The 19,793-nt window shown below is 51.1% G+C and overlaps 1 protein-coding gene and 1 long non-coding RNA gene across 4 annotated transcripts; both read left to right on the top strand.

Annotated features, from left to right (window-relative positions):
• The first annotated feature begins 2,635 nt into the window (after nt 1-2,635).
• On the top strand, nt 2,636-16,499 carry HNRNPL (heterogeneous nuclear ribonucleoprotein L). Of its 3 annotated transcripts, none has more exons than XM_061388194.1 (13): nt 2,636-2,730; nt 7,129-7,247; nt 7,655-7,892; nt 8,019-8,104; nt 9,129-9,225; nt 9,312-9,384; nt 12,685-12,756; nt 12,868-13,148; nt 14,011-14,132; nt 14,392-14,593; nt 15,301-15,358; nt 15,459-15,554; nt 16,112-16,499. In XM_061388194.1, exons 3-13 carry the CDS (start codon nt 7,668-7,670, stop codon nt 16,168-16,170), a joined length of 1,371 nt encoding a protein of 456 aa, XP_061244178.1. In that variant the 5' UTR covers nt 2,636-2,730; nt 7,129-7,247; nt 7,655-7,667; the 3' UTR covers nt 16,171-16,499. The 3 variants fall into 3 exon arrangements, with proteins under 3 accessions (XP_061244178.1, XP_061244175.1, XP_061244176.1); XM_061388192.1 differs by lacking the exon at nt 2,636-2,730 and adding an exon at nt 4,937-5,222; XM_061388191.1 differs by lacking the exon at nt 2,636-2,730 and adding an exon at nt 4,933-5,222 and having other exon boundaries at nt 12,685-13,148.
• Nucleotides 9,391-11,197, top strand: LOC133230556 (uncharacterized). The gene is made up of 2 exons (XR_009730888.1): nt 9,391-10,986; nt 11,085-11,197. It is a non-coding gene; the product is annotated as an uncharacterized LOC133230556 (long non-coding RNA).
• Nucleotides 16,500-19,793: the final 3,294 nt, after the last annotated feature.

Here is a 19,793-nt window from a genome sequence, read left to right as displayed (position 1 = left end):
CTGGATTGGGTTTTGCTGTAAGTGTTCTAGAGTGGTTATGCACACCCCCAACACTGACATGGACACACTCCCAGGAGAGCTGGTCCTGGGAGGCCATGAAACAGGTCTTTGTCAAACGGAGAGGGAGAAGAGATTCTCCTTAAAAATGCAGCATCTCTTAGTGGATAGAGGACCAAAAATAGCTGGGGATGTTGGCCACCGCTATGAGCCCTGCAGGCATTATCTGTGCCTCTAAAGAATCAACTTGCAATGCTGGAGATGTGGGTTCAATCCCTGGGTCAGGAAGATCCCCTGGAAAAGGAAATGGCAACCCACTCCAGAATTTTTGCCTGGAAAATCCCATGGACAGAGGAGCCTGGCCGGGTACAGTTCATGGGGTTGCAAGGGTTGTACACGACTTAGTGACTAAACCACCACAAGCCCTGCAGATGGCATAGTTTTAAATCATGAGGAATTTTGACCCCTCAGACCATCCTGTGAGCTCGGTGTTCAAAACACATCCATAACCTGCTCACTTCAATCCCTCCACGGCTCCCATCCTGATCTCTTCCACCTTCTCCAGCCGTTCCCACTGACTCAGCCTCCTCACCGTCTTCCTGCTCCCATCTCACCTCCCACAATTTCCCACACCCACAGCCCACAGCCACAGGGCTCCCATGAACACCCGACCCGGATCAGGGCCCTCCCCTGCTCATAACCATCCTGAGACCTCGTCTCAAAGTCCTCCCCTCCCTGTGGCCCAGGAGGACACTCACAAGCTGCCCTCTCCCTGTTCCCTGATGTCATCACTTACCATTTACCCCTTCTTCCCTTTACTCCTGCCACAAAGTGTCAGTCGCTCAGCAGTGTCTGATTCTTTGTGACCCCATGGGATTCTCCAGGTAAGAACATTGTAGAATACTGGTAGCCATTCCCTTCTCCAGGGGATCTTTCTGACCCAGGGATCGAATCCCGATCTCCTGCATGGTGGACAGTTTCTTTACCACCTGAGCCAATAGGGAAGCCCCAATTCCTGGAACACATCAGGCACACTGTCACCTCAGGGTCTTTGCACTGGATGTTCCCTTGGAATGCTCTTCCCCCAGCATCTACATGACCTCCTCTCTCTCCACTTCAAGGCTTTGCTAAAATGTCATCTTGTAAATAATAATAATAATAATAAAATAGAGACTTCCCTGGTGTCCAGTGGTTAAGGCTTTGTGCTTCCAATGCAGGGGGCTCAGGTTCAATCCCTGGTTGGGGAACTAAGTGTGGCATAGCCAAAAAAATTTAAAATTTTTAAAATACAATAATAAAATAAATATCTTCTCAGCGAGGCTTCCCCTGAACACCCTTCTGAGCCAACTGCTCTCATGCACGTTTCATCCTCCTTCCTTATTTTACTATCTTCATAGCAGTTATCATCATCTGATACATGTTTTACTTGGGATTGTGCATCTTTTACACTAGATTGTAAACTCCAGGAAGGAGGGAGTTTTTTCCTATCTTGTTCATCATTTTATCCCAGATACCCCAAATAGTGTGAGCTCAATAAACATCTGTTATATGAATGAATGGTCCTTGGAGGAATTAAAACATACCTACTTCTGGCTCCCAAAGAGCCCAGATGCTAGTGAGGTGACAAAAATTAAATAATTAGATATTTTCACATGTCAATAAGAGCAAAGATGGGAAACCGTGATTATGTATGGGGGCTAACTAGGCAGGGTGCTTAGCAAGTGACATTTGAGCCAAGGCCTGTCAAATGAGGAGCAAATATTTGGGAGAAGAGTGTTCTCTAGACAGACTAGTAGCCAGTGCAGCATCAGGAATGAGCTTTGGGTATTTGATGAACAGAAGGAAAACCAGTGTTCATGCCACGTGGAGGACAAGGGGAAAGGGTTAGGCGTGGATTTAGATGGGCCCACAAAGGTTAGATTATGCCCTGGGGGTGCTAAGGAGGGGAGGATTTGTTTTTTCAGAGGCTAGTTAATCTTCAGCTGGTCTTTCCCTTCTCCCGGCCTCAGTCTCTGAACTGGAGGTAGATCTGAGGTTCCGTTTGGACATTCTCAGCACCTCTCAAGACCAGCTAACGATGTGAGTTGAGTGCACCTGCACCCAACTCCAACAGAGGCCCCAGAATGCGAAATCACTTTTCCAACGCCACAGAGCTAGTAGGTTCACCGTCCACATCTGAAAGCTGACAGTCTGACCCCGGGACCCACGCTCTTAATCTCCAGGGTATACTGCAGCCCCACCCCACCCCCACTCCATAACAGGCACTGCAGTGGTTATGCGTCTTTCCGGCAAATTCTTCTATATCTGCCACTTACAAGCGGTGGGATCCTGGGTTAGTTGCCAGCGTCCCCTGAGCTCATTTCCCTGTCTGTATAATGAGCACCCCAACATTCACCTCAACCAACGCAACACTTGGCTGACCAGGAGCAAAGAGGCATTGATTCCCAAACAACTGTGCCACTTTCTGTGAGGGATGTGGGGCGGGTGTTGAGAGGTTGGAGTTGTTTGGGGAAAAGGGACGCGGAGTCTTCCCATCCTCTTTTTGCGTTGTTTCCTCCATTCAATTGCGGGGCAACTCTCGGTCTCCCCCCGCAACAACCCCCCCACGTGTTTTTTCCCCCGGCTGGAAAAAGGTCGTGGTCCCTTTAAGGCCCGCCCCTCCCTCCCCCAAAACTTCCCAGTGTCTGCTCTCTTTTCGATCTCGGACGGCCGGCCAGGCTCGCCGCCGAACTGGTAGGGGCTGGGGGCGAGGGGTCAGGGAGGGGTGCGGGGGGATCCGAGGGAGACGCCGCCCCGGGCCCGCGGCCGCGGTCCGCGTGCAACGGGTGGGGGAGGGGCGGAGGCTGGGAGCTCGGGGGTGCAGATAACGCGGCCGTTCGGTCGCCCGCCGTGGACGCGCTCGAGGGGGCGAGCGGCCTGAAACGTGTCGCGCGGGGGACGGTTCCGCCGCGTCCCGTCGGCGCGCGCCGGCGCGAGGGGCGTCCGGGCCAGGCGCGGGGGCGGGGAGGGGAGGGGCCCCTTCTCTCCCCCTCCCCCCACCGCATTCCTCTGACGTCGGGACCTCGGCGACCCCGCCCTTCAGTCCGACCCGCCCCGCCTTAATTCCGTCGCTCCGATCACGTGTTGGAGGCGCTGCGCCGTCCCCCGTCTCCTTTTGGCCGGCCCCTTCGGATCTTTCCGGGGTGATTGAGAGCTGATTTAGATCCAGATCAGCCTACCCCAACTTTCACCTCCCCAAACTCACAGAGCTACCAAGCCGATCCCACTCTCTTAGTGCCACTGACCCCATTTCAAACTTAGTTTCCACGAGGACACCCTATTTCAGGAAGCCCCTTTCGCCCTAGTGGAAAAGTTCCGTAGCATCTTTAGCCTCTTCCATTCTCCTTCCCTCCTCCCCACGACCCCCCACACCCACTACCCGCCAGCAGACAGCCCCGTAAGGTTATAGAGTTCTTTGGGCCGGATCCTAGGGTCAACCCCGGACCCCGCCCCCAACGTTCCGGGCCTTGGCCGTCGTTGGACCCTAGAGACTGGGTGGGTGTTCTTTGCGTGGGTAGCCCTACCCGTCCCAGAGGAAATGAGGCCCGTCGGACACTTAGAACACCATAACTGCTCGCCTTTGCCGAGTAGCTAGCTAGCACTGTGCCGGGTGCTGTGCCTGGCGCTTGGTGGCGGGCGGGGTCGTGGGCAGCTTCACTAAGATCAACACACAGATCACACAAGCACTTTCATGCTACGAAAAAGGGCATTCACCAAACTGACAACCCAGAATAGTAAGGACTGTCGAGTGAAAACCGGTGGCCTGAGCTATCAGGGGTTATCATGAGGGAAACCAAGGGTCTGGGATGGTAGGGCCAAGAACGCTTTTCAGCGTGAACTGAGCACGAACAAGAGAAATTTTAGAATGTTAATCCCTAATTCTGGCAGGAGGGATAGTGGATTAAAGTGTTCTAGTTCGAAGAGCCTGCTCGGGCATAGATCGAGTGGTGCGAGATTCTTCCCTTTCTGCAAACTAAAAGGAGTTATTTGTGGTTGAATTTAGAGGTGAAGTGGTGAAAGGACGCGGGCGACTTGGACAGGGTCATAAGATAGACGGCAGCAGCAAATGGTTTAATACTGAGGGAAAGGGTCAAATTGAGTTTAAAAAAGTTTTTCCCTCTGGCATTGTGAAGGTTAGCAATGGAGAGGAATAGGAGATAGGGATCGGTACAGAGCTGCACTGGCAATTGCCCTTTAAGAGTCTACCCTGCCGGTGCTGCTCACAGGAGTCCACACACACTCTCGGTGCTCCAGGCCTTCCCTCCTCTGGAGGGTCGCCCCGCCTCCGGAGGTGACTGAACGCGATTCGCGCGTGCGTCCTCGGTCCCGATCCTTTCGTAGACTGCGCCAAAGTGGGTTCCCCTTTTTCACCCAATCAGGGGTCACCAGTGGGCCTAACATCTAGTGAGAGAACTCTTTCCACTCTCAATTAACTAATCGGGCGTCTAGCAGAAGATCGGCGTCTGCAGTAGCCATTGGAGAGAGGCAAAGGGAGGGGCCGTCTTGTTTCCTTGTGGAGAGGCGAAGGGGTCTTTTGGTTTGATGGATTAGCGAGAAAAACCAATGAAAGTGGGAAGGAGGCGGGGCTTTTGACAGTGAGGGTGTGCTGCTCCTATCAGGTACTCCTAAGGAGGCCATGCCGTGCCAGAAATCCAACCAATCAAGTTAGAGTTTATTTTAAGGCGGCGGGGCCAGAGAAATGACTGGCAGAAAGCTCTCGCCTATAAGAAGTGTCCCAGACAAACGAGGGCGGGCACTCCTGCAGAAGGGCGTGCGCTTTATCCAGTAGGCGCGCAAGGCGTATGGAGGCTTCCCCTCCCCCCGCGGCGGGACCAGTGGCTCCCCCTATCGGGTGGGGGCGGCGGGTGACGGGCGTGTCCCTCCCCCAATGAGAGGCGGGGGGAGGCGGGTTCTGCGCCGCCATGTCGCGGAGGCTGCTGCCCCGGGCGGAGAAGCGGCGTCGGCGGCTGGAGCAGAGGCAGCAGCCGGACGAGCAGCGGAGGCGGTCCGGAGCGATGGTGAAGATGGCGGCGGCGGGCGGCGGAGGCGGCGGTGGCCGTTACTACGGCGGCGGCAGTGAGGGCGGTCGGGCCCCCAAACGGCTCAAGACTGACAACGCCGGCGACCAGCATGGAGGCGGCGGCGGCGGCGGCGGAGGAGCCGGGGCGGCGGGCGGTGGCGGCGGGGTGAGGCCAGGGTCCTGGACGCCGGAGATGGTCGGGCAGGGAGGAAAATTTTCTCACTTTGAGGGCATTTATTTGTTGGGGGGCTGTGCGCACGCGCCCAAGCCCTCACTCTGTAGAAGGGGTGGGGGAGGGGCGGGCGTTGGGCAAACGGCGGGGTTTGCGCGAGGACAAGCGCTTGCGCGTGCGCGCTCTACAGAACCGGGTGTAGCGGGGCGGAGGAAACTGCTCGCGCTGCAGGTGCTGCAGTGCGCAGGCGTCGCGGGCTGGCATGTGGGGGCCGGGCACGCGGCCGGGCCGGTTTTTTTTTCTTTATCATTCTCTTCGCTGGCCCTCTGCGCAGGCGCACTTCTCCTGTCCGGGCCTCGTGGGCGGTTGTGCGGGGGGTGGCGGGGACCGCCTGAGCGGGAACTAGTGGGTGGTGGCCTTTTCCGCGCCTGAGTTGGGCATTATGCCTGAACACTGTTTAGTTTTGTAGCGTCATGTTTTGTCTCAATACAGAAATTTATTTACTTGGGGGTATTTACCCAGATCAAAGTATGCCTCATTTAGTGAACATTGAAAACCGGAAGAAAAAAGTTGTGAAAGGTCTTTTTAGATATTTGGAAGTTGAACCATGCTTTGGAGTCATCACAAGTTTGCTTACAATTTCTGGGGTTAGATGGGTGCGGTAGGTTTGATGAACGAAAATGTTCCCTGAGGGGTGGGCACTTTGGAAGGAATTCAGCCTCTTCAGCGTCCTACGTCGAAAAGACAACCAATTGTTACTCCTGGCTTGGAGCCCATTTTTTCTTCCCTGGAAGTTCATGAAATCCTGTCCGGTTCAGCCATTTGCAGGGTTTTCCAGGGTTTAGTGGTGCTCTGTAGCTGCGGTTTACAGGCATTTAAACTGTGTGAGAAGCTTCATTGCATGCATAATACTTAAAATACTTAACACTCTTCTATAAGATAAAGAATGGTGTTACTATTACACATTTGATTTTGTAGCTAAACTAGGGAGCAGCTGGGATTAGTACTGATGAGGGCTGTGGAACTCCAAATCGCTGAGCTGGTAACCTCAGGCGGGTGTGGTGCCTGTGGTTTGTGTGGTTCATTCCTGAAATAGAATCCCATTCTGCCCCTGTTACATGGGCTTCTGCCTAGTGGTTCTCAGATGGGAGGCTGGGCCCAGAGCCCAGGAGAGGAGGAGAAGCTTAACTTTCCTCTTGACTCTCAGAGACTTTTGTCTGTGGGTGGAAAAATACTTCCCCTGGGAAGGGAAGTGTCCTGGTTTTTAGTGATATGGGTTGGAGTTTTGTGTTTTAAGACTTTCCTCACCCTCTTTTTCCTTAGTTTGGTGTCTAGGTAGTATTTTTCAATACAGATTTTGGTGGGAGAGTAAAGACTGGCCTGGATGCCACAGCGTCTGAGGCACCTGCTGGACCTGGGGATGAGTGGTGGGGAACAGCAGTGTTTGGCTGTGTGGTGATGGCAGCTTCCTCCAACAGAGGATGAGCGAAGAAGCTCATGGAAAGGGAATGTCCTGGTTCAGGCTGCAGCAGAACATTGAGTCCCCTTTCCAAAGCCACTCTTCCCACATTTCTTTGGTCAGTTGGAAGAGATTGGTTCTGGGAAGAATGAATTAATAAGATGGGGCTTGAGATTTGCTTCATCTTCCATTTTGTCATCTTCAGAAATTAACAGTGAGAGCCATTAGGCAAGTGGCCATCCACTTAGGCCTTCTGCTCTGCTGACCCAGAATCCTTTTGGGATGATTGGTTGAATTGCTGTTCCTTATTGTCTGCCATGTATGTTCTTCCTGGGTGACACGCAAATGTTTTATCCATCTGAGTCCCCAGCAGTGCAGAACCCAGTAGGCCGCCATCTTACACAGCAGAAAGTAAAGTCTTGGTTTTGCTTCCTTTCTCAGGAGAACTACGATGACCCGCATAAAACCCCTGCCTCCCCAGTTGTTCACATCAGGGGCCTGATTGATGGTGTGGTGGAAGCTGACCTTGTGGAAGCCTTGCAGGAGTTTGGACCCATCAGGTACTCGGTCGAGGCCAGGGATTGGGCTTGGGTATTCAAATGAGTTAACTCCTTGGCGTCCTACGTGTCACCGGGTTTCTGGTTGGAAGTAACCTATTTCAATTTCAGTCCAGGTTCCTTTAGCTAGGTCCTGAGGCTCCACTACTCCTGGGGTTAGCCATTGTACTTTGGATAAGTTACAGCAAGTTCTGTGCCAAAGAATGTAATGCCAAAGCTGCAGACCCCTTTTGCTTGTCATGCCGTTTGCGGTAAGGGGTGTAAGGTACGGGTCAGGATACCATGACAGGGCTCAGAGCACTCGAGAGGCCAGGGAGCAATCAGTTCATAGAAGGTTGAAGCTGTCCTCTGATTCTCATTGTCTCCATCCCCCTAAGATGATTGCATTCTCTCTGTGTTCTCTCTGCCAGCTATGTGGTGGTGATGCCTAAAAAGAGACAAGCATTGGTGGAGTTTGAAGATGTGTTGGGGGCTTGCAATGCTGTGAACTACGCAGCCGACAACCAGATCTACATTGCGGGCCACCCAGCTTTTGTCAATTACTCTACCAGCCAGAAAATCTCCCGTCCTGGGGACTCAGATGACTCCCGGAGCGTCAACAGTGTGCTTCTCTTTACCATCCTAAACCCCATCTATTCCATTACCACGGTGCGTGCCAGCAGTTACTTGTTGAGGTTCTTCTTCTGTATAGTCTCTCTCCTGCCATTTCTCCCTGTTCCCTCTCCCCTGAGTCAGACTGATTGGCCGGTGCCTTTTCATCTTTGGTTTTTACAGGATGTTCTTTATACTATCTGTAATCCTTGTGGTCCTGTCCAGAGAATTGTGATTTTCCGGAAGAATGGCGTCCAGGCCATGGTGGAATATCCTTTGCTGGGAAATGGGTGTTCCTTGAGATGGGAGCTCACAGGAGTCCATATTTTCAAGCAGCATGTGTCTCCTGAAAACCTGCCTTGTGCCAGATGCCTTCATAGAGCCCATGGTCTCCTGGGAGGGTTAGTTAAACAATCACATGTAAACAGATAACCCTTGAACAGCACAGGCTTGAACTCTGTGGATCCTCTTAAGGTGAATTTCACTTACTAAGTGCATACTTGAGTAGCAGGTTATCTGTAGTTGGTTAAATACATTGGTTTTCAACTGCACAGAGGTCGGTATCGGTAAAACACACCCGTGTTTAAGGGTTAATTGTGTATTGTGAAAGTGCAGTGCAGAGTTTAAAGTGTGAAGGGAAAAAAGAGCATGCTGTGAGCTATAAGGGGACAGAATTTACAGAGGTTCTGGGAAGGTCTCTGAGGAAGTGACCTCCTGTTTTCACATGGAGGTGGGAACTGATACGTGCACCACCGAGAACACCACCTCTGCAGAGGTCTGCTAGTGGGCAGGCGCTTAGTGTTGGAGAAAGCAAACCTGACAACTGAGGAGTAGCGAACAGAGGGTTCCTTAAGACATCGAAGAAGTTAGGGTGGCCCAGGCACTGGGGTGAAGGTTGGATCAGGGTGCAGAGGGAGCTCAGTGATGGATTTTTCAGGACAGGAACATAATCTCGTTGACATTTCAGATGCTGTTCAGGCTTAGTCAAGACATGTAGCACCAGGGGAGGGTTGGGCTGAAGAAGGTGGTTTGACCTTTGATGGTGACAGAGAAGGCTGATGCTAATATCTGGGTTGCGGGGGGAGTACAAGTCATAGAACAACTCTAAGCTAGTTTCTGTGCCTCAGCGCAGCACTCTACCTGTCTCCATAGGAGTGGCTGTGGGCAGTGAGCTCACCCCTGAGCCCACTTGGAGCTGTTTTTGGGTGCTGCCTTGCCCTCATTCCCCTTTGGCCCAACTTGAGCTCTTTCCGAAAAGCTCTTGGGAGGGGACTTTCCCTTAACTTGATTCACGTTTGACTCTGTGCAGAGTGCCCAGCGAGCTAAGGCCTCACTCAACGGGGCTGACATCTACTCAGGCTGTTGCACTCTGAAGATAGAATATGCAAAGGTAGGTCTGGGAAATGGCTGCCCCTTGTCCGCTTCTCAGGTGAACCTAGGGCCTGGCTGATCTCAAGCTTTGTTTTATCCCTGCAGCCTACACGCTTAAACGTGTTCAAGAATGATCAGGATACTTGGGACTACACAAACCCCAATCTCAGTGGACAAGGTAATCCTGATGGCCGCTTTATTCTAAATACACCCGCCTTGCCTTCACTTGATTAGTTCACTTCATAGACCTGGGCTCAGGGTTATGTAATGCCATTGGGCTCCCTGTGGACATGGGAGGGCCTTAAGGATCAGCTCTTGGAGAAGGCACTCCTGTGGAAGAGGGTAAATAAGGGGCCTCTACGTCCTAGCTGCTGGTTGCGGCCCTTTGATGCAGCTGAGGATGCAGGGTCAAGGCAGAGGCCTGGGTGGGGTGGGAAACAGAGCACAGGCCCTGGCAATGGCTTACAAACCAGTGGCTCCTAGCTCCCAGGCGGGTTCTGCCGCTCACCTTCTCGGAGGCTGCTTAGGGTCACTGACTCCATTCTCACTGGGCTAGGAATGGCCCTTTTGCTGTCCACTATTGACAGGGTCTGCTTGTGGGGAGAGAGACGGGGGAGGTGATGAGGGCTCCCAGGCCTTTGCAGCAGAGCCTTTGAGCAAATTGACCTTGTGAAGTTCAGACACCCCGGATTGGAGAGGGGCAGACACGCCTTGCCTCACTTGTAGAGGGGACGCAACATCTCTGCAGGGGGCCCAAATGGACAACCCTCTTCCTAGAATCTCTCAAGAATGGTTTGCCTTGGATAGGAGGGAGAGGTGGAGCATTGCCTTTGAAAAACAGCAGCACCCCCTCAGCCAAACCACCCGTCTGTTTCTGTTTTGGTCTGATTGTTTGGACTAGGCATGGGCTGAGGGAGGTGGCTGGTCGCTGACATCTCACCAGCCCTGGGAAGCCAGAGGCGCCTGTTCCTAGGCAGGCCTGTCCTGCTTGCCCTTGCCGCTGGGAAGCCGTGGGCCGGGTGGGCTAGACTCTTCCCCAGGACCCTCACAATGGGCGCTGTGGGGCAGGCTGCCCCCTCCAGAGATCAGAGGCAAATTGGTGACCAAGTGAATGTACCAGAGCGGGCAATGGCATTACATGACTGCTAACAGAAACACGGCAACCAACCATTTCTTCTCCAAGGAACATAAGTAGAAGATGTGCAGACCGGCAGGGGCTAGTGGCAGGGGCTGGCTGTGCATTGGTTTTGATGCCTCTCAGCTTTGGCCGCCCCCAGGCCCGGGGTCAAAAAAAAAAACGAGAGCTGATGAGGTGACCTGGAGTGAGGGCGGTGCTTCGCCACCCCCTCGGGAACCAGACTTCAGCGGCTCTGCCTCTGCACATTGCTCACCAACACACAGGGTAGAAACCACTAGCTCTTCCTGGAGAGAACAGAACACGCAGCCTCCACCACGTCCCCAGAAACAGCCGCAGACTTGAGCTCACTACATCAAGAACACCACCACACCGCGCTCCAAGGAACAGCTACAAGCACAGAGACAGAGGCAGACAGAGACAAAGAAAGAGACGCAACATGGCAGCAGACACTGCTTTTTACTAAACATTAAAAAAAGTCAAAATCCAAGCAAACTTGAACCCGAAAATGTACACAGAAGTAGGAAACACAGAGAACAGAGCTCTCCCAGCCAGCCAGCGGCGCTCTTTTCGGAGAACGATTCATAGACTGAAGTAGATTCCATGGGCCTCCAAGACAATAGGATCCTCTCCATTCCTCGCCATGTGGGTTTGGTTTTTTTGTTTGTTTTTTAAGTCCTTTGGTTTGGGGAGGGCCTTCTTTTTTTTTTCTTTTGTGTTTTGATATTTTTTTTTTTCTGCAGTCATCGGCTGCCAACATAATCTGCACCAGCTGGAGATCAGAAACCAAAAAAAAAAAAAAACCACAACAACAGCAAAAAAAAAATCAAAAAGCCAAAACAGACCTAAAACCAAACAGCTCAGAGGTACACAGTTACCTGCTGGCGGGTAACCAGGCGCGCTCCCAAGGCCAAAAGTGCGGGCATAGTGGGGCCACTGGCACACCTCACAACCAGGAGACACGCACACGGAGCGCTACACAGCCAGCAGCACCGCACTGAGCACACAGTGAGGAGTGACAACACGGAGGGACACTACCCACTGCATACACCTTTATTGTCCACTTTCTGGTATCTTCTGAGGACAGAACATCTGTGAGCCATTTTTGACTTAATCGAGACATTGACTTTAAAAACAATTCTTTTTAAAGAAAAAAAAATTGTAGCGGATGTGTACCGTAACTTGTATTTATGACTGTAAAACCATGTGATGCAGGGTCGCAGTGTATGTTTGGTGGGACGCCATCTTTCAGAACTGTGCTAACTCACTGTTGAAGCGTCCAATGGTAAGAGAAAATACAGATTTGTTTTTTGTGACAAATGGATATTGTACTCTGTACTTCTGCTGTAAGTAACCCTTTTCCATCTTTGTAATGACTGTTGGAAAACAAAACCCAGGCCGGGTGGCAGGAAAGGGCAGTGGCCCCAAGCCCTGGGTTTTTGGAGTCAGCCAGGCCTGGGTTCAAATCCCGGCTCAGTCACTAACTTGCTTTGTGACCTTGGGCCAAAGTGTCTTAACTGCTCAGTTAAAAATTAATTGCTCATTATCCTTATCTGTGAAATGGGGCAAAAATATTAGTACCTACCTCATAGGGTTGTTGTGAGGAATTTAAGAAACAATGATGTCTGTCTGTAAAGCTCTTAGCACCGTGTCTGCCATTTGAAGTGCTAAGTTAAGGTAGCGATTATGAACTGTAGCTGTGGGTGGGGCAGGGTGGATCTGCGCCATTGTCTTGAGAATGTTGATGCCTTGTACATGATGCTCATTTGAATTGGTTCTGATGATGCCCTGTTTTGTCCTTTCCTTCAGTCCCTCTCCTTGGGGTGAACATGATGAGCGGGGAGGGTGACTGGGACCAGATTTGAGAAAATCGTCTCTAGAGAGTGGGCCCTAGCGCTCGTAGAACCTTGGGGCTTCAAGGGCCCGATTTTACCTTTCTGCTCCTCCCTGAGTTATTTTTTGGCTCTTAACTCCTTTGCCTTTTTGGGAGTTACTGTAGAATGCTGTTCCTGGCCCCCAGTCAGCTTCCATAGTGGCTGCAAGTTCCCCAGAGGGCCCAAGAGCTGACCTTCCTGACAGAGCTCTGGGAAGTGGGAAGTCCAGAATCTGGCTTCACCCTTCACTGGGAAAGGAAAGCAGCCTGCCTGCACTGGGCAGGGCTCAGGGAGGGACGGTGGGCTCCAGCCTTGAGACCTGGGCTTCATGCCCACCCTGGATCCAGCCCTGGGAAGGCCGGTGCCCAGGCCCTCAGGAGCCAAGGGACGCTGAGACTGTGCCCTGCAGTCAGGAGGGAGGGAGATGCCCATTTCCAAGTCAGCCTCTGACTGTTCTCTCTGTCTACAGGTGACCCTGGCAGCAACCCTAACAAACGCCAGAGGCAGCCCCCTCTACTGGGAGATCACCCCGCAGAATATGGTGAGGGCAGGGGGTTCCCCTCCGTGGACTCCCGTGGCTCGTGTGCCCCTGCCCGCCGCCCGACACGCAAATTCTCACCCGCCCTCCCTCTCTTTCCTTCCCACCCCCCAGGAGGGCCCCACGGTGGGTACCACAGCCATTACCATGATGAGGGCTACGGGCCCCCCCCACCTCACTACGAAGGGAGAAGGATGGGCCCACCAGTGGGGGGTCACCGCCGGGGCCCAAGTCGCTACGGCCCCCAGTATGGGCACCCCCCACCCCCTCCCCCACCACCCGAGTATGGCCCCCACGCCGACAGCCCTGTGCTCATGGTCTATGGCTTGGATCAGTCTAAGATGAACTGTGACCGGGTCTTCAATGTCTTCTGCTTGTATGGCAATGTGGAGAAGGTGAGCTTCTGCTAGGTCCACTGCTTTCCTAGTAGACCTGACAGGCCCAAGGGAGGCCCTGATCCTCTGACCCCTCAGTGAGCAGAGAGTGGGCAGGAGCCTTTTTAGAAGCAAGCAGGTCCAGAGTGGGTAATAAGGATTTTCTCTGGAGCGCTTCAGGTGATAACAGCAACACTGAGCGCTCTGTCTTGCCAGGGGTAACAGCTGACTGGGGCTGCCTTGTGACTGCCGACCTCAGACTAGGTGGTTGCTGCTGTCAAACCCATCTGGGTCCTGAAAGCCTTTTGCTTTGCAGCCCCTGACCTAGCCCATTGATAATAGCAGCTAGCACGTGTCAGGTATTCTTACTGTATCAGGATGGTGTTAAAGGTGTTATAAGTTGCTTAAATTCATTATAAGAATCCTTAGTGAGACAAGCAGGGAAATTGAAAGCATCGGGGGCGGCAGATAACTTGTCCAGTTTCACATGCCTTTATGTGGAAGCAGGACTTCTAGCTGACACTGCTGTTTTCAGTGTGTGTATAACAGCCACAACTCAGTATTTGTACATATTCTGTGTTGATGGGAGTAAGTGCTTTTCTCCCCCTGTGGCCGCTTTTCTGTTGTGCTTCATTAAATGACCCATTCATGGGTTGGGTCCTGCCATTAGGGAAACACTGCCAAGTGAGTCTCTGCTGCCCAACTTGGGCTCAGCACTTGCTGTGGGCCAGGCCAGTGTCTCTGTCCACCTGTCTTAACAAGTGAGGAAATAGAAGCCTAGATCCAGAGCCGGAGTTCACTTGCTTTTAACTAACTAGGAAGGGTCAGCAGAAGGGTCTCTGGCACCTGACCAATGGTGCTGACTGTGACTGCTCTTCTCAAGGTGAAATTCATGAAAAGCAAGCCGGGGGCTGCCATGGTGGAGATGGCTGATGGCTATGCTGTGGACCGGGCCATCACTCACCTCAACAACAACTTCATGTTTGGGCAGAAGCTGAATGTCTGGTAGGTACCTCATCTCTGTGGGCTTGGGAGGTGTGGAGAGGGGAAGGGCAGTGGAGCCCACTCTGGACAGGGGTCAGAGGAGCACAGAGCAGCCAGGTGCTTAGCCAGGCTGGCATTGGGTGTGATGGAAGCGTCTTGTCAGCCTCTCTCCGCGGTGGAGCAGGGCCCTGCGAGGCACACAGTGTTGTCAGATGGGAAAGCCACAGTAGAAGGCGGGGGACAGTTTGAGGTCTGACGGGGCTCCCCTTCTGTCCGACAGTGTCTCCAAGCAACCAGCCATCATGCCCGGTCAGTCATATGGGCTAGAAGACGGGTCCTGCAGTTACAAAGACTTCAGTGAATCAAGGAACAACCGGTTCTCCACTCCAGAGCAGGCAGCCAAGAATCGCATCCAGCACCCTAGCAATGTGCTGCACTTCTTCAATGCCCCTCTGGAGGTGACTGAAGAGAACTTCTTTGAGGTGGGTGCTGCGGAGTTGGTCCCTCAGCACAGCCATCTGAGGAGGCCATCTGTTTTCTTATTTTTTAACAAATATCTATTGAGCTCCCACTCTCCTGGGCTTTGGGTTGGGTGCTGGACACATGTCAGGGACCAAGGAAGGCTCAGAACAGCACAGAACATCTACCAGCAGTGGATTCTGCTGTGCTCTCTGCATCTTTGGCAAGCTAGAGTGGCTGCTCATCTGCCGTGAGAGAGTCCTCCTCGTCTAGATGGTAGGTTGGTGATTGGAGCCCAATCTTGAAACATCTGCGCTGTCAGGCCCTCTGGGGCCTAGATGACATTAGAAGGGAGGGTCCCATTACAGTGCCCTCAGAGGGGAACCAGGCAGCTTCAGGGAAGGGTGGGAGTCTGACTGCTGATTTGGACTTTCGGCCTTATTCTAGCCTGAGGTGTTGCTATTCAGTTCAGCAAATATTTACCTAGTACCTGCAATACACCCAAATTAACAGCTGAAGATGGGAAATTTAAAAAGCAGTTTTCCAGTGTTTTTCAACATAATAGTGATTGTACTTCAGTCTTTGGGGAGGGGGATCATAGGGCCACAGTGTGTGTGAGAAAAGCTTAGCAACTCCTTGTCCAGAAAAACGCAGGTGTTTGGTTGTGTGCTTGCATTCCACCATGTGGCACTTCTTGTGTTCCTGAGTCTGTTTTCTCTCTCTGTTGCAGATCTGCGATGAGTTGGGAGTGAAGCGGCCATCTTCTGTGAAAGTATTCTCAGGCAAAAGTGAGTGAACTGCCCCGCCTATCTCCACAGTTCCCTGGTGGTACACAGGCAGCTCCCTGGCTCCTCCTCAGATCAGCCTAACACCTTCATTTTCCCTCAGGTGAACGCAGCTCCTCTGGACTGCTGGAGTGGGAATCCAAGAGTGATGCCCTGGAGACTCTGGGCTTCCTGAACCATTACCAGATGAAAAACCCAAGTGAGTATCTGTGTGTCCTGCAGTCATCTCCCTTGTGGCCTAGTGGGTTGGCTGGCTTCCTGCCAGAGCCATCCTTCGTACCGTCAAGACAGGGCCCTGGAGATTTCCTCCTTGTTGCTGACACAGGCAGGTGGGACTTGGTCGTCAGGGGAGCAGCCTGCTGTTCCACATGGGAGGGCCAGCCTAGCCGCTTGCTGCCACCCACTCTGCCAGCTTGGGAGTTGCTTAGGCTTGTCCTCCAGGGAGCTGGCATTCTGTGTGCGTCAGAGGCTGGCTCACATAATGCCCAGGAAAAGGGGGGCTGTACTAGCCAGCAGGTAAAATTCACCTACCCAGTTCCTGGGCAGGCCTCTCCTCATGTACCAGCTAAAGAGCTGGGAAAGGGGTCCTCCTTGCAGTTAAGGAACAGAAGGAAGAATGCCTTGTGGATTTGGCTTGTCTTTGAATCTCAAAACTGGCAAGGATGAGTTAGACCCCCGAATTGCAGAAAAAGATGTGTGCAAAACCAGGGAAACGCGGGGAAAGGGGCCCAGTCATGTCTCTCTCCTCTCTTACAGATGGGCCATACCCGTACACTCTGAAGTTGTGTTTCTCCACCGCTCAGCACGCCTCCTAATTAGGTGCCTAAGAAGAGTCCCATCTGAGCAGGAAAACATTTCTTTCTTTTATGCTGGTTTTTTTTTTTTTTTTTTCCTGCAAATGTTCCTGTATTCCTTTTTTTTAAATGTTAGTTTAGTAGAGGCTTTAACCATAATGGACTGGCTGGAAGTCTAAAGGGGGAGGGGAAGGGGAACTGATATCTCCCAAGATTAACCTTCACTTTTTAAAAATTATTGTACATGTGATTTCTTTTTTTTTTTTTTCCTGTTCATACATTTGTGCTGCCCATGTACTCTTGGCACATTTCAATAAAATTGTTTGGAAAATAAAGGTCACTTTCTGGGATTCTGAGGTGTGTCTGCTTCCCTCCCACTCAGTCTTCTGAAGGCAGGCAGGGTGGCTAGGAACAGCTGCAGCCTCCAGAGGGACAGACCCAGCTCCGAGGAGCAGTGTGGGCCAGAGCTGTGGCTTGGGGGTGATGCTGGGAATTCTGAGAGTCTTTTTTTGTCTATAAGGGAAGTTTTCCAATTTGTGTGTCTTTTAACAAAATGCATTGTGCTGTACAGTGATCTCATATCACATGCAGGGCAACCTCCTTATCTTTACTCCTAACGTGTGGATGTATCATAGTTTACTTGGTCCCGAAGGTAATTTCCGATTATTTGGTTTTGCAAACAGTACTGTGATGTGTATCTTTACACAAACTTCTTAGGCAACTTCCCTGATACTGATCTAGAAGTAAATTCCTAGCAGTGGAATTGCCGGATTAAAGGGTATGTTCAGTTACTGTTGATCCTCCCTGATAGTGGTGACTGGGAGCAAAGTCCAGTGCCTTGTGTGTGTATCCCCCACTTGTATGTGTTTGTATCACCACTTTGGGGATTTCCTGTAGAGTTTTTAAACAATACTGAAGTCAAGTGACATCAGATAAACTGCTTCATCAGGGTGGAAATTTAAGAGAACCTTTAAACAAGGAGAAACTACAGTCACTTGGTAGCCATAACTTACAAAATCATACTACTAGGTTTTAAGCTACTTGGGTAAAAAGTAAATTTCTCTACTCTGACTCCCAGCACTCAGCTTTCTTCCCATATTAAGTTCTATTTCCTAGGTAGCCTGTGCGTAAGTTTACTCAAACTCGGGTCCACTGAGTCAGTGATGCCATCCAATCATATCCTGTCAACCCCCTTCCGCCTTCAATTGTTTCACAACCGTCTTTTTATACCAACCTAACTAAATGGGAAATAGATGGGGAAACAGTGTCAGACTTTTATTTTTGGGGGCTCCAAAATCACTGCAGATGGTGACTGCAGCCATGAAATTAAAAGACACTTACTCCTTGAAAGGAAAGTTATGACCAACCTAGATAGCATATTCAAAAGCAGAGACATTACTTTGGCAACAAAGGTCCATCTAGTCAAGGCTATGGTTTTTCCTGTGGTCATGTATGGATGTGAGAGTTGGACTGTGAAGAAGGCTGAGCGCCGAAGAATTGATGCTTTTGAACTGTGGTGTTGGAGAAGACTCTTGAGAGTCCCTTGGACTGCAAGGAGATCCAACCAGTCCATTCTGAAGGATATCAGCCCTGGGATTTCTTTGGAAGGAATGACGCTGAAGCTGAAACTGCAGTACTTTGGCCACTTCATGTGAAGAATTGACTCATTGGAAAAGACTCTGGTGCTGGGAGGGATTGGGGGCAGGAGGAGAAGGGGATGACAGAGGATGAGATGGCTGGATGGCATCATCGACTCGATGGACGTGAGTCTGAGTGAACTCCGGGAGTTGGTGATGGACAGGGAGGCCTGGCGTGCTGCGATTCATGGGGTTGCAAAGAGTCAGACACGACAGAGCGACTGAACTGAACTAAACGTACTACCTCTAAATTTCTCTCAAATCTTGGTACCTGCTTAGTGGTTCCAGATAACCAAACAGTTCTCTGTCTTCCAAAAGACCTTTACCATCTGACACGTAAAGAAGACAAAGTGGGACTTACCTAGCAAGTCAAGGGTGCAGCCAAAAGGGGAGAAAGAAAGCAAAATACTCATTTCAATCCCATGCGTCAGGGACACCTGTTCACCTCCTACAAGAGCATACTTAAGCACTTCAATAGCACTTAAAAAAAACACACAGGCTTTAGAGTGCTGGCTCAGAAATAGTGGCCCAGGGGCTTGGTGGCTCCATGGCATGTGGAATCTAACCCCACTGATCCAACCTGTCCCTTGCGTAGCAGGGTGGATTCTTTACCACTGGACCACCAGGGAAGCCCCAGTTTTGTTTTTTAATACTCTAGGGTTAACCAGCTTTTTCCAAAGTCATTTTATTTTTGAAAGAAATTTCAACATGTACTTACTGTATATATAAATCCCCTCTTTAGCACTCCTGAAGCTCAGAGACCTTGAACTAGTGACTTCTCCCCAGCCAGTTTTATCTGCATACAAATGTAAAATATTATGACCCCTAGCAAGTGAGGAGGTAGATGTAACATAGTAAGACCCCCACCCCCACCAGCCTACTAGGGGCCTTGGTTTAGGGAGATACAGACTTGAAGATGGGCTTCCCTGATGGCTCAGTTGGTAAAGAATCCTGCAACGCAGGAGAACCGGGTTCTTTGGGTGTGGTGGGGCAATTCAGATTACACAGAGTTTAACGTTGGCCCGTCTGTATTCACATTCCCTTATGTGGATAACTTTGGTGGGACCTGTTTTTTCCTTTTCAGTTCAGTTCAGTTGCTCAGTCGTGTCAGACTCTTTGCAACCCCATGAATCACAGCATGCCAGGCCTCCCTGTCCATCACCAACTCCCGGAGTTCACTCAAACTCACCTCCATCGAGTTGGTGATGCCATCCAGCCATCTCATCCTCTGTCGTCCCCTTCTCTTCCTGCCCCCAATCCTTCCCTGCATCAGGGTCTTTTCCAATGAGTCAACTCTTCACATGAGGTGGCCAAAGTACTGGAGTTTCAGCTTTAGCATCATTCCTTCCAATGAACACCCAGGACTGATCTCCTTTAGGATGGACTGGTTGGACCTCCTTGTAGTCCAAGGGACTCTCAAGAGTCTTCTCCAACACCACAGTTCAAAAGCATCAATTCTTCGGCGCTCAGCTTTCTTCACAGTCCAACTCTCACATCCATACACGACCACTGGAAAAACCATAGCCTTGACTAGACGGACCTTTGTTGCCAAAGTAATGTCTCTGCTTTTGAATATGCTATCTAGGTTGGTCATAACTTTCCTTCCAAGGAGTAAGCGTCTTCTAATTTCATGGCTGCAGTCACCATCTGCAGTAATTTTGGAGCCCCCCAAAATAAAGTCTGCAACTTGTTTCCACTGTTTCCCCATCTATATCCCATGAAGTGATGGGACCAGATGCCATGATCTTAGTTTTCTGAATGTTAAGCTTTAAGCCAATTTTTTCACTCTCCTCTTTCACTTTCATCAAGAGGCTTTTTAGTTCCTCTTCACTTTCTGCCATAAAGGTGGTGTCATCTGCATATCTGAGGTTATTGATATTTCTCCCGGCTATATACAAACGCATGATTGCAAACTTGGAGATTGGCAGTTATTTCGCCATTATGCCCGTGGACATTCAGTTGTCTCCAGTTTCTCCTTTATGAAACAGCTGTGGTGAACTTTGAACA

Source organism: Bos javanicus, chromosome 18, assembly GCF_032452875.1.
Source record: "Bos javanicus breed banteng chromosome 18, ARS-OSU_banteng_1.0, whole genome shotgun sequence".
Taxonomy (NCBI): Eukaryota; Metazoa; Chordata; class Mammalia; order Artiodactyla; family Bovidae; genus Bos; species Bos javanicus.
Note: the sequence above shows the minus strand (reverse complement) of the source record. Positions and strands in the feature narration are given on the sequence as shown.